The sequence below is a fragment of the Crotalus tigris genome, unplaced genomic scaffold, assembly GCF_016545835.1.
Source record: "Crotalus tigris isolate CLP2741 ecotype Arizona unplaced genomic scaffold, ASM1654583v1 scf7180000019297.387313, whole genome shotgun sequence".
Lineage (NCBI taxonomy): Eukaryota > Metazoa > Chordata > Lepidosauria > Squamata > Viperidae > Crotalus > Crotalus tigris.
The window spans coordinates 93,035-112,732 of NW_024097473.1; the positions used below are offsets into that span (position 1 = coordinate 93,035).

At 35.5% G+C, this 19,698-nt stretch overlaps 1 protein-coding gene across 3 annotated transcripts in view; it reads right to left on the reverse strand.

Moving 5' to 3' along the window:
• JAG2 (jagged canonical Notch ligand 2) overlaps nucleotides 1-19,698 on the reverse strand; it is a 145,797-nt gene that overhangs the window by 49,623 nt on the left and 76,476 nt on the right. For all 3 annotated transcript variants that reach the window (XM_039361492.1, XM_039361490.1, XM_039361491.1), the window contains 8 exons: nucleotides 18,276-18,449; nucleotides 13,256-13,406; nucleotides 12,280-12,444; nucleotides 11,153-11,266; nucleotides 10,224-10,337; nucleotides 9,538-9,651; nucleotides 2,876-2,992; nucleotides 1,220-1,247 (listed from right to left, as the gene is read on the reverse strand). In XM_039361492.1, the coding sequence (XP_039217426.1) occupies nucleotides 1,220-1,247; nucleotides 2,876-2,992; nucleotides 9,538-9,651; nucleotides 10,224-10,337; nucleotides 11,153-11,266; nucleotides 12,280-12,444; nucleotides 13,256-13,406; nucleotides 18,276-18,449 (977 nt within the window). The remainder of the gene's footprint in view (nucleotides 1-1,219; nucleotides 1,248-2,875; nucleotides 2,993-9,537; nucleotides 9,652-10,223; nucleotides 10,338-11,152; nucleotides 11,267-12,279; nucleotides 12,445-13,255; nucleotides 13,407-18,275; nucleotides 18,450-19,698) is intronic.

Below are 19,698 nucleotides of genomic sequence, written 5' to 3' on the forward strand. Positions count from 1 at the left end.
TATAGCTTCAAATAGGGAAAACAAAATTAATTTAGGTGACTATAGATCCTTTCTGGACTCAAAATCAATGGTTAGATCAAAATGGATATTTGAATTTTTGGAACAATTTAGATTAACTTTCCTAACTTGATTACTTCCAAGTACATTAAATTACAACTCCCTGATAACATTAACAATGTATTCTGGAAGCTGCATTCAACACATCTGGAAATATAAGACATCTGGAAATATAAGTGTCTGAGGGAGGGTAATACTACATTAGTTTTTCACAGATACAGATAGTTTGCAACTTATGACTGGTCATTTAACTATTTTCCAATAGCTATTTATGTTTTTGAAGTTATGACACCCTCCCCATGGTCATATGATCGCATTTTGGGCACTTGGCAACTGGCACTTGGCAACCTTTATGGCCATTTGCAACAGCCCAAGTCAGCTGTCTTTTTGTCGGTTTCCAGTGTTTACTTCTGATTTCTGCCAAAAAGTGCCCATTGGAGAAAACTGAATTGCTTAAGATTCACTTAATTTCTACAAAAAACTGGATCTGGTCACGTTATGCCTTGACTTACAACTACAATGACTTACAAACATTAACTCCGGGCTCAATTATGGTCATAAGTCGAGGACTATGTGTATTATAAAAATCTGCATTGGTATTATATCAATATTTATCACTACTAAGATTGTTTTCTTTAATTTATAGCCTGTTCTGTTGTGGATAGGTATACAAAGTAGCTAATAAAAGTAAAAAGTAAAAAATTGCAAAGTTAGAAATATCAGCCTAAAATAATAATCAAATAAATATTAAAATAATTTGATAAATAAAATCTGGCATGCAGATTTCATATTCAGCAAGAAAGGGTAAGTGACTGGGGAAAGAAGAAAAGGCAAGCTCAAATTTCAAGGGATCGCATTCCTGAGTTAGGAAAAAAGTTACTTTCCCCCCCACTTCCTCTCTTATTCTAAACAGGGACATCAAACAACTAAATCCAAATAATTCTGTTTTAAATGGGATTATTCAAGTAATTTTCTTTTGAGCTAATTTGCCTTCACAAAAATTTTGCAACTAAGAAACAAATTTTTTAGGAGTAGAGTAAGTATAGGAAAGTTCATTTGGTAAGCCCAGCACAATTGCTTAAGATGGATATGAAGATTTTGAATCATGATCATTTATTTTTATTGCTGTATTAGAGTACTTTGAAAAAGATTGAGTACTTACCATGGATGTGGATTGCAATCATTAATATCTAGAAAGAGAAAAGTAAAGTAATTATTCATCTGAGGTATATAAACAATATTAAATGTAGACCATATCTGAGTAATTCCATCTAATTTTTTGCATATACAAAGTTTCTGTATAGTATGTACAAAAACCTTTCCCCAAAAACATACAATAGTAATGGCAATTCTATTCCTATATGCCAATTTGTTTTTATATGTAGTCACAGAAATATCAATTCTAAAGCTACCAGAAAGTGTTCTGGTGAAATAACACTACTGCATTGTTATATATGTAAACGGGAAACTTTTTTTCATATTGAAACATGAAATTGGATGATGCGAGTTAAAACCCTTGTTTGCCAGATTTATATCCCAATTTTTCTTGGGGAGCTTTAAGTGGGTTCTCTCTTCATCACAAGAGGTGAAGTTTGTTGGCTTGAGAATTTGTTACTGATCCAAAGATAGTTTCATAGTTAAAGAGGGGCTTGAGCCTGGGTCTGCTCAGTCCAATATATGAGCTCATGTAAAACACATTTCTTCCCAAGCCTCATTCTTTGCCTCTAGTTGGACTTGTTTTCAGTATTAGAATTTAGGAAAAAAATAGTTTTAGAAGTTAAATACAGTGAGGTCATAAATATTTTAATCTTATTAATAAATAATGATTTTAACCTTAAAAGTAGATTTTCCAGCCCTACTTTATAGATACAGTACATGCAAAAGTTTTACAAGAAATCCAACTTTGTTTTTGATCTTAGAACACTGGCCACAAAGATATTGAGATGACCTCTAGAGGTTTTAAAGCAGTTCTTCCACAACTGGGGTTCTCCAAATGCTCCCTTTGCTTATGAGCCCCTTCCCAGTATGTCTAATTAAGATAGTAGGTAGAAAAGATGAGGTATAAACAAAATGAGAAGCGTTTTGGGGGAGCAGATCTACGTGTACACCAGACTATTCACAGCATTAATGTAGGGATATTCTTTGTGTTGTTTTCCAATAAATAACTGGTAGAGATGACGGTACCTTTAAACCTTTACCTTTGCACCAATTAGCATAACAAAATTCTATGCCACAATGAAGAACCACAAAATAATGCAATTCATAAAGAAGCCAACTCTCTTATCTACCATTTAAAATTGAATAATGCTAACAATCATCACTGTTTGTGCTTTATGGCACAAAAACATAATAAAAATAGAGATTATTAAAATAATTTCAATGCAAAATTAGAAGATTTAGACCGGATGTAAAATTTTAAGCAAGTTTTGTCTTGAATCAAAACCTGAAGCTCAACCACATCTAAGAAACTCAGTATTGTGTATCAGAATGCTAATAAAATACTCAAATACAATATTCAATTAAGCTATTTTGATAAAATGTAAAATAATTACTCATCTGAAGTATATAAACAGTATTAAATGTTCACCATATCTGAGCAATTCCTTCTATTTTTTGTGCATATACAAAGTACTTTGTAACAGAATGCTAATAAAATACTCAAATATAATATTCAACTAAGCTGTTTTGATAAAATGTTTAATGCAATATGTAAAAAACTTTTAGTACAAAAGTCCACTCTTAAGTATCCATCATAAATTATCTGGGTATGCCAGAGGACTAAGAACATTATATTAAAACAAACAATAATTATACTTACTCTGGGTACATGTGCGTCCTTCCCAACCTTCTTTACAAATGCAAGAAAAAGAATCTCCACTGCCAACACAAGTTCCACCATTCAAACAAGGATTAGGAATACAGCTGCTGTTCTTTGCTATAATTGAATTTTTAAAAAAGGGTTTTTTTCTAACCATGGGGTCTTTCATTGATAATATTAACCGACATGCCAAATAAAAATCTACATTGTTACAATCATTTTAATCTAGACCACGAAGTAGATTAGCACTGTACTTAAAATAATTAGCAAATAACCCAAGTTCTACATCAGATGCTAAACCAAGCCTCTATCAAAAATTATTTATATTTTGTTTAACAGCTATCATTAAACCAGTCAGCCAGAGCCCTCTGATCAATGTCTTTGTTAGCACCGTAGATGAGATTTTTGATAGATTTCAGTTTTTCAATCTTACAAAGGAAATTCCCAGCACATTATCCAAAACTAGCAATCCTCCAAGTGTGACTTCCAGGAATTCTGGGAAGTCAAATAAATATTCTAAAATTTCTTAGTTTTAATTTATAACCTAATAACTATTGATGGATATGTATAACCCACATAAACCAAAGCTCTTTGGATCTTCAATCATTTTTAAGAACACAGATGGGTCCTGAGATCAAAATATTTCAGAACCAATATTCTAAACTATTCAAAATATTTAATTTTGCCATGTTAATCAAGTAGTAACCTGACCCATTATTTCTGCCTATCTACAGTGCATTCAGAAAGTATTCAGACCCCTTTCACTTTTGTCACACTGCAGCCTGAACTAGATTCGACAGGGAGAAGTGTGAATCAGGTATTGCACATCAGTCATGCAAGAATAGAAAGGCACCCAAAAAGAGAAGCTACCTTCTGGTAGGTGATTCAATTATAAGGGATGTAAATTTAGGAAAGGACACAGAGGCTTCGAAAGAGGTCAGGTGTCTTCCAGATGCTACTGCCAGTAGGGACAAGAAGCGTATTTCTAAAATAATCAAGAATGGCAGCAAGGACTGTGATGTGGAGGCTATTTATTTATTATTTATTTATTTTTAAAATTTATAAGCCGCCCCACTCCCGAAGGACTCTGGGAGGCTAACAATAAAAAACACATAAAACATAACAAACAAACAGTACAAAGACAATAATCCAGGAGTCAGGTTTTATAAACCCCAGGCTTTTGTACATCTTGACACTAACGATCTGTCCCAAAAAAATGTACTCTCTGTGCAGAACGATTTCCAGAACTTGGGGAAGGAACTTAGCAGAATAGGCTGTAGGCTTACTTTCTCAGAGGTTTTACCAGTGTATAAGGAGCAAAACGGAAAAGGCCAGCACATAGCACAATTCAATATTTGGCTAAAGGAGTGGTGTAAAGGGGAAGGTTTTGGATATATTAGTCACGATGTCAGTAGCTGGTCCAATCAAAAGATGTACAAAAGAGATGGCTTACATCCATCAAAAAAAGGGACTGAGTTACTCGGCTATAAATTCACAGATTTTCTGGAGGGAAATTTAAACTAAACAGCGGGGACAGGGAGTTAATTGATACAGAACAACCCTGTCCCCGGCAATTTAAAAATTATAGGGCTATCAGTGCATGTAGCATAGATGTGTGTGTGGACAAGAATACCAACCTTGCTATCAAGCAAAATGAAGCCTCTAATAGCGAGTGCCACATAAAGTGCACTAACCAAATAGGTGGTAAGACAATAGGGGAACTCAGGCACCACACAGGTTATGTAGAAAGGAAACACAGGGCCACTCACAAAGGACTCAAATGTTTATACACCAATGCACAGAGTATGAACAGCAAAGAAATTCAGGTTAATGAGGACAGATATGATATTGTTGCCATTACGGAAACATGGTGGGTTGAAACCCACACATGGAACACACAGCTAGAGGGATTTAAATTATTTAAAAGAAACAGACCAAATAAAAGAGGAGGTGGAGTTGCTCTCTATATAAGAAATAACTACATCTCCACAGAAATAGAGCACAACAATGATAAAAACTGTCTTGAATGCATTTGGGTCAATATAAAAGGGGGGGGGAAATGACATTGCCATAGGTGTATGCTACAGACCACCCAACCAAACAGAGGAAATAGATGAACTTTTTGCTAGTCAGCTAACTAAGGTATGTAGGAAGCACATCACAATAGTAATGGGGGATTTTAACTACCCTGACATCAACTGGGAGACAAACTCCGCACCAAGTGGAAGATCAAACAGGTTCCTGGCAAACCTAGCAGACAACTTTGTCTCCCAAAAAGTAGAGAAGGGAACTAGGGGATTAGCCATTTTGGATCTAATTCTCACTAACAGAGATGAAATGATAGACGGTGTGAAGCCATAGGAACCCTGGGAGGAAGTGATCATGCAATATTAGAATTCAACATTATAGAAGCACAAGCCAGAACACAGTCAAACTAGAGTCTTGGACTTCAAGAGAGCTAATTTCAATAAACTTAGAGAGGGCTTGGGAAGGATTCCATGGATGAGAATCCTCAAGGGGAAAACAACTCAAGAAGTTTGGGAAATTTTGAAAAATGAGATAATAAAAGCACAGTCTAGCACAATACCAACAAAGAGGAAAAATAACAGCTCTCAAAAGAAACCAGCATGGCTGCATAAAGAACTCTCTGACAAATTGAAAGATAAAAAGGACAAGTATAGAAAGTGGAAAGAGGGGAACATAACTAAGTCAGAATATCAGCAAATAGCCCGAGCCTGCAAAGATGAAGTGAAGAAAGCCAAGGCTCAAAATGAACTAAGGCTTGCGACCAAAGTCAAAAATAACAAAAAAAGCTTCTTTCAACATGTAAAAAACAAGAAAAAAGTGAAGGAAATGATTGGTCCATTAGTGGGTGGAAGTGGCAAGAAGGTGACAAGCAACAGGGAGAAAGCAGAACTATTTAACTCATTTTTTGCATCTGTCTTTACACAAAGGGAAAAAACAGACCAACCTATCAAAAATAGTGCCATAAAAAACAAAACAGAAACACAAGTTAAGATAGGCAAGAAAATGGTTAGGGAGCACCTGTCCAGCCTAGATGAGTTCAAATCGCCAGGACCAGATGGATTACACCCCAGAGTTCTCAAGGAACTGCAGATGTGATACCGGAGCCACTGAACTATATTTTTCAAAGATCCTGGAACACAGGGGAACTACCAGAGGACTGGAAAAGAGCTGATGTAGTTCCCATCCTCAAAAAAGGAAAAAAAATGGATCCAGGAAATTACAGACCTATCAGCCTGACCTCAATACCTGGGAAGATCCTGGAAAAGATAATCAAACAACGAATCAACGAACACCTAGAGGCAAACAAAGTCATTACTAAAAGCCAACATGGGTTTGTCAAAAATAGATCATGCCAGACAAATCTTATTGCATTCTTTGACCAAGTGACAAAATTAGTGGATCAGAAGAATGCTGTGGACATAATTTACTTGGACTTCAGTGAGGCATTTGATAAAGTAGATCACAACCTACTACTTGATAAAATAGAAAAATGTGGGGTAGATAGAATCACCACCAGATGGATCCGTAGCTGGCTGACAGGCTGTACTCAGTGAGTGGTCCTCAATGGAACTGCACCTATATGGAGGGAAGTGTGTAGTGGGGTGCCCCAGGGCTCTGCTCTGGGCCCAGTACTCTTCAACATCTTCATCAACGATTTGGATGAATGGATAGATGGGGAACTCATCAAATTTGCAGACGACACCAAGCTGGCAGGAATAGCCAACACTCCAGAAGACAGGCTTAAGATACAGAAGGATCTGGACAGACTTGAACACTGGGCACTAACTAACAAAATGAAATTCAATGGTGAAAAAAGCAAGGTTCTACATTTAGGCAAGAAAAACCAAATGCACAAGTACAGCATAGGTGGCACCATGCTCAATAGTAGTAACTGTGAGAGGGACCTCGGAGTCCTAGTAGACAATCAGTTAAATATGAGCCAGCAGTGTGCTGCAGCTGCCAAAAAGGCCAACACAGTACTAGGCTGCATTAACAAAGGGATAGAATCAAGATCACGTGAAGTATTAATACCACTCTTCAATGCCTTGGTAAGGCCACACTTGGAATACTGCATCCAGTTTTGGTCACCACGATGTAAAAAAGATGTTGAGACTCTAGAAAGAGTACAGAGAAGAGCAACAAAGATGATTAGGGGACTGGAGGCTAAAACATATCAGGAACGGTTGCTAGAATTGGGTATGTCTAGTTTAACGAAGAGAAGGACAAGGGGGGACATGATAGCAGTATTCCAATATCTCAGGGGCTGCCATAAAGAAGAGGGAATTACGCTATTTTCCAAAGCACCTGAAGGCAGGACAAGAAGCAACGGGTGGAAACTAATCAAGGAGAGAAGCAACCTAGAACTAAGGAGAAACTTCCTGACAGTGAGAACAATTAATCAGTGGAACAGCCTGCCTCCAGAAGCAGTAAATGCTCCAACACTGGAAGTTTTTAAGAAGAGACTGGACAGCCATTTGTCCGAAATGGTGTAGGGTTTCCTGCCTGAGCAGGGGGTTGGACTAGATGACCTCCAAGGTCCCTTCCAACTTTACTACTATTACTATTACTTGTTGAAATTCATTATTTCTCATTAATCTACACTCAGTGAAAACAGATTTAGAAATGTCTGTAAATTTATTAAAAAGAAAAGAATGAACTACCACATTGGCATAAGTAGTCAGACCCATCACTCAGCAATTACACACTTGAATCTTGTTCCTCACAGCCGGAGAGCCCTTCATGTGCTTTTTTGCAAACTCCAAGTGCGCTTTCATGTGTTTTGCACTGAGGAGAGTCTTCCGTCTAGCCACTCTTCCATAAAGCCCAGATTGGTATAGGGCTACAGTGATGGTTGTCCTTCTGGACCTATGTCCTATCTCCACACAGGATCTTTGGAGCTCAATCAGAGTGACCATTGGTTCTTGGGCACCTCTCTTACTAAGGCCCTTCTCCCCCAATTGCTCAGTTTGACCAAGCAACTAGCTCTTGGAAGAATCCTGGTTGTGCCAAACTTCTTCAATTTGAGAATTATGGAGGCCACTGTGCTCAGTGCAGCAGAAATCTTATTGTAGCCTTCCCCAGATCTGTGCCTTGCAATAATTATGTCACTGAACTCTGCAAGCAGTTTCCTTGACCTCATGGCTTTTGCTTTGCTCTGTATGCATTGTCAGCTGTGAGGCCGTCTATTGAGATATGTATGCCTTTCCAAATCATGTCCAATCAATTTAATTTACCACAGATCGACTCCAATCAAGGTGTAGAAACATGTCAGCAACAATCAAGAGAATTGGGAAGCACCTGAGCTAAATTTCATGTATTGTTGCAAAGGGTCTGAACACTTATGCCAATATGATATTTCAGTTTTTTCTTTTTAAAAAATTTACAGACATTTATAAAATTTAGTTTTCACTCTGTCATTATGGGGTACTGAGTGTAGTTTAATGAGAAAAAATGAATTTCAATAACTCAAGATCACGTGAAGTATTAATACTACTTTACAATGCCTTGGTAAAGCCACACTTGGAATACTGCATCCAGTTTTGGTCACCACAATGTAAAAAAGATGTTGAGACTCTAGAAAGAGTAGAGAGAAGAGCAACAAAGATAATTAGGTGACTGAAGGCTAAAGCATATAAGGAACGGTTGCTGGAATTGGGTATGTCTAGTTTAATGAAGAGAAGGACGAGGGGTGACATGATAGCAGTGTTCCAATATCTCAGGGGTTGCCACAAAGAAGAGGGAGTCAAGCTATTCTCCAAAGCACCTGAAGGCAAGACAAGAAGCAACGGATGGAAACTAACCAAAGAAAGAAGCAACCTAGAACTAAGGAGAAATTTCCTGACAGAATAATTAATCTGCCTCCAGAACTGAAATGGTGTAGGGTTTCCTGCCTGAGCAGGGGGTTGGACTAGATAACCTCCAAGGTCCCTTCCAACTTTATTACTACTACTACTACTATTAACTGTAGAATCAGGCTGCAGTATAACAAAATTTATATTTAGGTAACTTTGTTCACATTGTCATATTTCAACAGGGCTCCTAAGGTGTTATTGTGTTGCATTTGTTGTTTAAAAACTATTAGATCCTATTTTAGAGCTTCTTTCTTTCTTTCTTTCTTTCTTTCTTTCTTTCTTTCTTTCTTTCTCTTCCTTCCTCTTCCTTGCTATTTATTTATTTATTATTTGGCGCGCATTCAATTCTGGGAGGATTACAGCATAAAAATAATAAAAACTTCAATTATAAGATGACAAAGCAGATAAAATAAAATCATTAAGACAAGATGGATTTTTTATACATTTTCTGCCTCAAAATAGTGAGAAATGATATCTTTCAGTTGGAATAATGATAATTAGAGCCATAAAAAAGGATTGGTATCCTTAGGACTGATTATTCAATTCTACCTTAATGGAGGATAACCATCTCAATTCCCCCTTTCTTCCCTTCCCCCCCCCACCCCATACCCTTCATTTTAATGCCAAAACAGCAATCCTCAAATATAATCAACACTAGTACACTGTTCTACATAATAAAGACTTTTTCTAGATCACAGAATGAAGAAACAGACTACTTACATTAACTTCTCAACCAAGTCATTCTCTCGATTTAAAGACAATATAATTAGATTAAGCACTTACCAATATTGCAAGTGCTTCCTTTCCATTCTGGAGGACAAGAGCATCGAAAAGTGTCACCATCATCGTAACATGTTCCTCCATTTGTACAAGTATTTGCATCACACTGGTACTTACCTAAAATATCATAAAAGCAAATTAAAGCAGCCTATCAAATATACTATAGAATTCACTGCTATAGAAGGTAGGGATATTCTTTGTTACATGCGATTATGTACATTAGACCCTGAATTCAACTCACTTCCTATGTGCAATGCTTCACATTCAAAGACAAGAACACCTTTCTTCTTGGGATAATGGTGCAAGCTATGTAGGGCCTAATCCCAGGAAAATATGGAGCTGTTTTAAGAACCTGCAGAGAGGTGCTATTCAAGTGCTACTACCTCATATGAAGCATCATTTTGCTTTTATCTGATGTGAAGCGCTATTTTGCTGCATTGCCCTTTCTAAATAAAATTATATGTGAAAATAATTTCAAATGGCATTTTATGAACATTAATTTTAAATGGGGACTAGACAGAAGCTATAATTTATAACTTGATATTTTATTATACTCTTCCCTATATCCAGATCGTTTCATTTGTTAGACTTAATTGTAGATTACTTTTTTCATCACATTTTTTTACAATTCTTAAAAGTTTTCTTTTCAACTTTTGAATATTTTAAGTGGTAAACCACAACACACTTACTTGAATGGCATGTTTTCCCCTTCCAGCCATTTTTGCATGCACAATAGAAATCATTCTCTAAATCAATGCACTGGCCTCCATTGTGACATGGATTTGGTGAGCAGTCATTAAAATCTGTAAAATTCATAAAGAATTGAACAAAAAATGTCTGTAAAAAGAAGAATCTTCATAAATAACAATCCATTAAGCCATACATAATCTAGTCTCATTAATCTGGATTTAAATGCTACAGATCCTTGAATAACTTTGAGTAAATTAATGTGGGTCACAACTTAATCTGTATGATGCAAATCCAAATTCTGTTAATTAAATTGTAATGAACAAAAAACAACTGCTGAGTTTGTACAGTATGTTAAAACCAAGCTGAAATACTTTATTACTTAGCTTGGTAGAGAATCAGTGTAAAGATATTAGACGAGAGCTAAAGAGAACCATTCAAAATTCAAGTATTTCTTAACAAGAGATTTTAAAATATCAAATTCTGTCCAATTAGTTTTTAAGATAATATTGACTGTCTCAGATCAGCTAGAAATTCTTGTCAACTTCATGTTTCTTTTTATTTTGGTTGACTTTTATTGATCTTTAACTTTAATAAATCTTTTAAAGCATGTTTGATATGATGATTATTAAGATATATAATCATATATCTATTATAATAGTATAATAGAGGAATGATCTTTCTTATTAAAAATGCACATTCTTATCTAATTTTTATAGTCTTTAAATCCTTTTTTGTATTTCTTTCCCCAGTTCTATTCTGTTTCTTTAAAAATAAACTAAACTAGTTATCACATATCTTGACATGTGATTGAGAATTAAGAATACAAATCTAAATTTCTTTTTAAGTATCATAAATAAAATCGCTAAGAACTGCAAGTGATAAAAAGATTTCAATGTCTAACTTAAATATATTAATATTTAGTACTCACTAATGTCACACAATTTTCCTTCCCAGCCATTCCGACAGAAGCATCTGAAATCATTGATTTCATCTATGCAAGTTCCACCATTCTTGCAGGGTTTTTCAAGACAGTCATCAATATCTAAAGTATAATAATAAAAAATTACTAGATTACTATCTGTTTGTTTTATAGTGACTGTTTGGAAGAAACACAAACACCTTAAACAAAATTCTTCAACAATCATTCAAAATTAGTAAATATAAAACAAATATGAAATTAATGTGAGGAACAAAATGTTCCATTTGTTTCAAATAATATTGTACCTCAAAAGATCCTTTCTAAATTAATCTGGTGCTTAACTGAGCCCAATGCGGTGAGTTTTGTTTTTCTACTCCAATAAAATAAGTCTGATGTGATGACTTCAAAAAGCTACCATGTAACAATTGTTTATTTAAACAGTCTAAAATCTAGCTACATTTAAGATGTTATCTGAATGGGCTCTTGCTTTGTGAAGTCTTTATTACTTTGTGGGGTTTTCCATAATCTGAAAAATGTTAGCTTGTTACAGAACAAGAATCTCATTTATAAATACTATTTATGACTCTTAAAAGTTTTACTACAAAACCTAAATTTTATCAAATGTGGCCAAGTGTAAAATGGCAGGTTGTGGACCAGGAAACCAGATACCAGGCTGCTCTGTTTTTTATTTTCTCTCTAAGCTCTCTTCACTCAGCAATGATGTTATCATTACTGCTGTAAAGCTAGGACAAGCTGGAAATTCTTGCCAAAAATCAACCAAGATTCAACATACATTTCACTACAAGAGTGAGCTCTTGTAAATTTGCCAAACAACAACAATCTAGTCATTATACAGTGGATCTTTAAACAGCTCACCAATGAAAAACTATCATTTAGTATTTGTACAACACAAAAGCTGTTTGTACAAAGCCACCTGCCCATCTCCCTATTGAGAGCAAATGGCTACTATTCATAGAAATAGTCATTAACGATCAAACTCTAAGTCTTCAACTAACTTAGACCTCTAAATCCTATTATGTACTTATGGAATCACTTTAGACTGTTAAGAAACAACGTTTTATAAAGTAAGGCCAAGTACTTTGTTTTTTTAATAATATATTTTTTCTTTTACATACTTTCATGACAGTACGCTCCAGTAAAGCCCTTTTCACAGGCACAAGTAAAATTTCCTCCTGGTTGACTGATGCAGCGTCCATGAGGTCCACATACACTGGATGAGATTAAACGAATGCCATTCCGAGTGGCATTTGTGAAGACTTCTATTGTACAGCTGTCTATTACTAGGAATAAGAGAAAATTATGCATATAAGCTACTCTCTAGGATAGAAGGCCACCACAAAGCTGTGGTTTCTTAATTCTGGCACAAAATATTTCATTTAGGCTTCATATTTAAGTTGTACTAACGTTTAGCAAAAAAACAACAAAAAAGTCTCTTTATGACACATCCTTGCATAGATTAGGGAACAGATACATTCTAAATATTACTTGCTAGTACTTAGTATATGACATACAATGCTCTTATAAAATAATAATTGGCTAATCATTATCATTATGAAGGAACTTTGATATGTATTAGAACTTTCCCTCTGTACGATCTTTTAAATCTGCTCTAAATAGTTCCTAGTTCTCTGAATCAGATTTGGAGAGACAAAAAGTGGCTACAGAAAGACAGATAATGTGATCCTCTACTAATGTCTTTCACTGGCACTCAAAATAGAATTCAATCTATAGCTGGGAAGCAAGTTTGATAATGCAAACAAGGTTAGAACAAGTGTATAAACTGATTATCTCATTTTATCTAAGAAAAAATGACTAACAGATCCTCTACAGATAAGTAAAATAATTCATGTTCATCTCCATATATTTATTTTCTGTGGAAGGACTGAGATTTGTTAGTTCCCTTTCTTACTCTATTGGTTTTATTTTTAAAAAATCAAATTTACATGCATTTATGTTTGTCCTTTATATTGTTGAAATCTCTAATACTAATTAAGGAAAATCACTGAACATGATTTTTTTCTGAAAGAATTCTATTATTGTAATATTTCTGGCATTTGGATACATGGTCAAACATTCACAGGCAGACAGTACCTTTGCAAGAGTTATTTTTACAATGATCCTTGAGGTGAGAGCAGTTCTTTCCATCGTAATCATCAGAGCAAGCACAGTAATAGTCTTCTCTCAGATCATAACACTGAGCTCCATTTTGGCAAGGGTTAGGCTTACAGAGATCTATATCGATCTACAAAAGATTTAAACTGCATTGTTAATTTTGTAACAATATTCCACAACATAGTTAATTTTTCCAGATTAGTTATGGACTTAAAAGAGAATGGTTTTCCACAGAGAGAAGTAGTATGTCTCTAAAATTAAATTCTAATTTATATCAAGTGATAATTCAACCTCTAGACATTTGGCGCTCAAAGTGACTTAAATGGGGATCTCACTTCATTGAATTGGCACAAAAAGCCAACACAGTGCTAGGCTGCATTAACAGAGGGATAGAATCAAGATCACGTGAAGTATTAATACCACTTTACAATGCCTTGGTAAGACCACACTTGGAATACTGTATCCAGTTTTGGTCACCACAACGAAAAAAAGATGTTGAGACTCTAGAAAGAGTACAGAGAAAAAGAACTAAGATGATTAGGGGACTGGAGGCTAAAACATATAAGGAACGGTTGCTAGAATTGGGTATGTCTAGTTTAACGAAGAGAAGGACAAGGGGGGACATGATAGCAGTATTCCAATATCTCAGGGGCTGCCATAAAGAAGAGGGAATTAAGCTATTTTCCAAAGCACCTGAAGGCAGGACAAGAAGCAACGGGTGGAAACTAATCAAGGAAGAAGCAACCTAGAACTAAGGAGAAACTTCCTGACAGTGAGAACAATTAATCTGTGGAACAGCCTGCCTCCAGAAGCAGTAAATGCTCCAACACTGGAAGTTTTTAAGAAGAGACTAGACAGCCATTTGTCCGAAATGGTGTAGGGTTTCCTGCCTGAGCAGGAGGTTGGACTAGATGACCTCCAAGGTCCCTTCCAACTTTACTACTATTACTATTACTTGTTGAAATTCATTATTTCTCATTAATCTACACTCAGTGAAAACAGATTTAGAAATGTCTGTAAATTTATTAAAAAGAAAAGAATGAACTATCACATTGGCAATTAACCAGTGGAACAAGCTGCCTCCAGAAGCCATGAAGGCTCCAAACACTGGAAGTTTTTAAGAAGAGATTGGACAGCCATTTGTTCCAAATAGTATAGGGTTTCCTGCCTGAGCAGGGAGTTGGACTAGATGACCTCCAAGGTCCCTTCCAACTTTATTATTATTATTGATCATCGCACAGTCAGCCAGATGTTCAGACTGGATTTGGCATTTTGTCTACCTATCGAGTCCTTATCAAGGACCTGGGATAGGCAGATGTGGATGTTTGATGGTATTACAGATATCGTCGCAGGATGGAAGCAGTTCCTAGTAAGGCCCTTTGCAATTGACTAATGGCGAATTTGTCAATGCTAATGGTGTTCAAGTGGTGCTCCAGTTGTTTTGGGATTCTACCCAAGGCACCTATTACTATTGGTACTACCCTTGCTTGCTTTTGCCACAGTCTTTCTATTTCTATTTGTAGGTCTTTGTATTTTGTTATCTTCTCCAGTACTTTCTCGTCTATTCTGCTGTCTCCAGGCACTGCCATGTCCACTATCCAGACATTTTTGTCTTTCTTATCGACAATTGTTAAGTCCAGGGTGTTATGTTGTAGATGCTTGTCTGTTTGAATTCTGAAGTCCCAGAGCAGTTTAATTTTATCATTTTCTATGACTTTCTCTATTTTATGATGCCACCAGTTCTTGCTTACAGGCAAATGATATTTCTTGCAGATCTTCCAATGCACCATTGTTGCTTTGTCATGCCGCAGCTTGTAGTCAGTCTGTGCAATCTTCTTACAGCAGCTTACCAGGTGGTCCACTGTTTCTTCAGCTTCTTTGCATAGGCAGCACTTACTGTCTGTTGCTGTCTTCTCAATTTTAACTTTATATGCATTTGTCCTTAAGGCTTGGTCTTGTGCAGCCAAAATTAGTCCCTCGGTCTCTTTCTTCAATTTTCCTGTTCTTAGCCATTGCCAGGTCTTCTTATTATCTGCTTTCCCAGCTATTTTTTTTTAATGTACTGGCCATGTAGTGCTTTGTCTTCCCATGCCTCTATTCTGTTCTTCATTTGGTCTTTCTTGTAGGCCAGTTTGGTCTCTCCAGTAGTATATATCTCTTCCTGATATACTAATTTCAGTGCATCTTCATCATTGTCCTTCAGATATTCTTCCAAAGCCATTTTTTTCTTCTTCAACCATCTGATGTACTTGCAGCATTTCACGCCCACCTATTTGCCTTAATAGATAAAGTCTGTCAATGTCACTGAGTCACTGAGTGGATGAAGGGCACGATTCATTGTCATTATTTTTCAGGTCTTCCTATCCATTGCTTTTAGTTCTGCTTGAGTCCAGTCCACTATTTCAGCTGTGTATCTAATGACTGGAATTGCCCAAGTGTTGATTACCTTTCTTTTATTATTATTATTAAATTTGTGGGTTAACTTTGGGAGAGTATGAGTGAGTGATTCAAAATCTTGGAACAAATTTTAATGGATAAAGGCAGGGTTGAACCTGGATCTTTACTCTGCTAAGAATTTCAGTTCAATAGCTTGATTTTATTAATCTATTTCTCTACCACACTCTCTAATAAACCTGCCTTTTTCTATGCATAAAACTTAAGGCTAAATTCTAAAACATAGACATATAGACCCTAATTCTTACCTGAAAGGCTTCCTATAGAATTTCAGATAAGATGCATCTCACACTTAAGATATATTTGGTAGTGCAGCTGATAATAATAATAATAATAATAGTAATAATAATAATAATGTTGGAAGGGACCTTGGCGGTCATCTAGTCCAACCCCTGCTCAGGCAGGAAACCCTGCACCATTTCAGACAAATGGCTATCCAGTCTCTTCTTAAAAACATTCAGTGTTTATGTATGGCTCAGCTGCTATGCATTTGAAATCACTACAAAGCTAGTTTGTTTTTATAAAATTTGTAGCTCTGTGGAGTTTGTGGGACCATTTTGAGAAATTCATTTACATCCTATTTCTTATGCAGCAGCTAGCAAGTTTTCCAAAGAGAAAGGTAGCTTGACTGCTTTTCAATCCCTTGCCTCAAAAGAACTGCTAGATTTATTTTTTGCAGAAACAATTGTTTTCAAACTGCTTTGGGATTCTGGAGGTGAAAAAAGTGTAGAAAATATTATAGGGGTGGTTCTTCTTTAAAAATATTTAATTTCCAAGCTAATCATTTTAATTACTTTCTGCTAAACAGATGTAAATTTGAAATGTATTTTGTTTATGAGAGCTGGACAAGCTCTTTTACTCAATTGAAAGTTCACCTAGCTTTGGGGTGGAAATTATTACTTATGGCTTGTTGTAAGATGAGAAGCAAGTTTGTTTAATTGCATTATGGGTATATTTAAAATATCTTGAAGGTGATTTGTTATAGAATTTTTAAAATTTGCCACCTTTATCATGATAATAACTACAAAACTTATTGAATTGCACATACAAATTATTCTAAGGAACCATAATCTTAATATAGTTCTTTCTGTCAACTATAAGTATTTAAAAGAAGCATTTATTTGCATTAAGCTTTTCCACAAATTCCACCTAATAATCAAACATGTAAAAACACAACAAAACGATATTACAGCATTAAAACAGTTAAACGCCCAGATAATCCATTAAAAGATCTGGGAACTGGGATCAAGCTTAGCTACATGGGACATCTTCCAATATGAGATTGATACAAGTTGTTTAGGCATACCTGAAAAAACTGTTCTCTTAAAATGAAGGTGCCCCTTTCTACAGATCTTAATGAGCCAGGCATTATTTTAGTACTAATGCTACGAATGAGCCAAAAACAATTAACAAAGAGAAATAATCTAGCATCATTTCTCATTTATGTTCTAATACACAGAAAAAGTTATTTCAATAAAAGCACACTCAATTCATCAACAAAAAGGAAATGAATCTAGAGCAGCTGTTTGCTCCTAAATCACACATTGTGATTATAGCAGCATAGCCATATTAGAATGCCTGCATACTATCCAGTTGCTTATAAGATAATATACAATACCTTTTTCCTTCTATACCTAACAAATAGTATAGGATTTTTTCACAGAAAAATACCTTGGCCTGCTATATGCCAATGTATTAATTCAAACAGATTGACCGATGGAATGGTATTAGATGTCCAGATTTTTGCATGAAACAATTGCCAGACAAGAGATTGGCCCTAACAATTCATTAGCCTGTTCAAATCTGAAGCAGATTATGATTTCCCCCCTGCAACAGAAATTAGATGTAGAGTATTAATCAATACTTCCCATCAATAATTCTATTCCTAAATGGACTGGAGTGAAATGCAATAAGCATCGATTTACAAATCTACCCATTGAACATTAGGGTTAGAATTTGATTTATAGTCTGTAACAGTGATGGTGGAAAGTATAGAAAAGGGGGGAAGGAAGGAAGGAAAGAAGGAAGGAAGGAAGGAAGGAAGGAAAAGAAAGAAAGAAAGAAAAGAACACTGTTGTATATTCCAAATATGCTACTGCTTTAAAAAAAATAGTGCTCATAAGAGGGAAAGATTGAGAGCATCCTGAAGAAGTGTCCTTCTAAGTACTTCCTTTCCTCAAAAGGCTTATAACAATAATTAATTTTTACTGCAGTAGCTGACATATGCTATGAAGCAAAATCACTTAACTGGGATCTAGAAGAATTTGGGGGAAAATGAAAGGACAGTTTTCTGTTGTAACAAAAAAAAAAGGAAGAAAACGAAAAAGGAGAAAGAAAATGAAAAAGAAGAAAAAGAGTGTTGGTGAGCTCTTAATGGGCCTTCTTTTGTTTCCCACTGTGCTTAGATGGCAGGACTATTTTGCACGAAATTTGCTTGTTCCTGTGGGGCAGTAAATGAACTGTTGCATTCATCCACAACAAACATTCAAGTTGCTCTAGAATTCAGCTTATTCAAGCATTCTAACAAGTCTAAAGTATCCTTCACCTCACAGAATTCTCCTGAGAAGCCATGAGGGCAAAGACAATGGAATCCATTGACGAGGTTAGTACAATGACCTGCATTCTGACATGGGTTGCTCGTGCAGTCATCAACTTTTTTTTCACAGTTCTTGCCTATGAAAGCAGGAGGACATGTGCAATGATAGCCATTCACTTCATCCTGCATGGAAAAATTGAAAAAAAAATATTATAATCATTTCCAGAAGGTACTAGAAAATTTTTAATAAATAAAGATTACAACTTAAAAGACATTCCAGATAGTTTCTAAAAAGAATGACTGGGCCAATGGATCCTCAAGGCTGATACTCCTTTAACTTTAAATCGAGGCCCATTGATTAAAGTACTGGAACGTCTACTTGTCTATAAAAGTAACGTGACTAATTTTTGTCTTAAATTTTTAAAACAAAGCTGATGAAGCACATTGGTTTAAAGAAGAAACCATTAAACCCATAAGAAAATTGTTTGGGATGAGTCCAGTGCTAAGCAATTCAATGCCACTAAAGTTTGATTTCTAGAAAAAAGTAACTTAATGGCTTTGTTTATGCTTTAGATTCATTGCTTCCACCATTATGCTTATTTATTATTCTAAGACAACTGTTATGGTCTGTTTAGAAAAAGCGCCCATCTGAATATTTCTGTTTTAACTTATTGATATAGAGACTATGCCACACAAAAGGCACAGAAGAAAGTTAAGTTGCCCAATAATTTTGCATCTGAAATTTTAGAATTACTGTACAAATGCTTCATAATCAGTTTGTTCTAAAATAAACTAATGAATATTTTAGTAGGATTATTCCCAGTTAACCTCTAAATGCTCACATATGGATTTGAATTGACTTTCCTTTTTAACAGTGTTTAAATCTTAATTTGCATTTCTACTTTCTAGTGTCATAAACATTAGGAATACATACCCTAATAAATATTTTCTGAAGTACCTCAGAACTCTTCCTTATGGTCTTAATTACATTTGAGAATAATGTCATCCTCAAAATGTAAATAATCCTCTTATTTACAGAAAGGGGGCAATTAAAAGCCAGATAGTATCCTACCCTACTGGTTTTAATATACCTAGTCCATGTTATCAAATACCTGGATTTTATCTCCTTGATTTCACTGGATGAATTTATTTATGTATATGACTTCTGTGGCTGCCTATCTGCTACAGGTAGCCCTTACTTAACAAACATTTGTTCAGCAACTATTTGAAACTATGATGGTGCTAAGTGAAGCATTTACAACCTGTGTCCTATTGCAGTGCCTGTTGCTGAGACATGATTGCGATCAGGTGGTCTTCACCTAATAACTGATAGGATTCAATTATCAACAGCAATAGAGACTGTGATGTCAGTGATGGAAATTCAGGTCCCAATTACTGTCACAATTCAAGGGCTACCTATACATTACTGAAA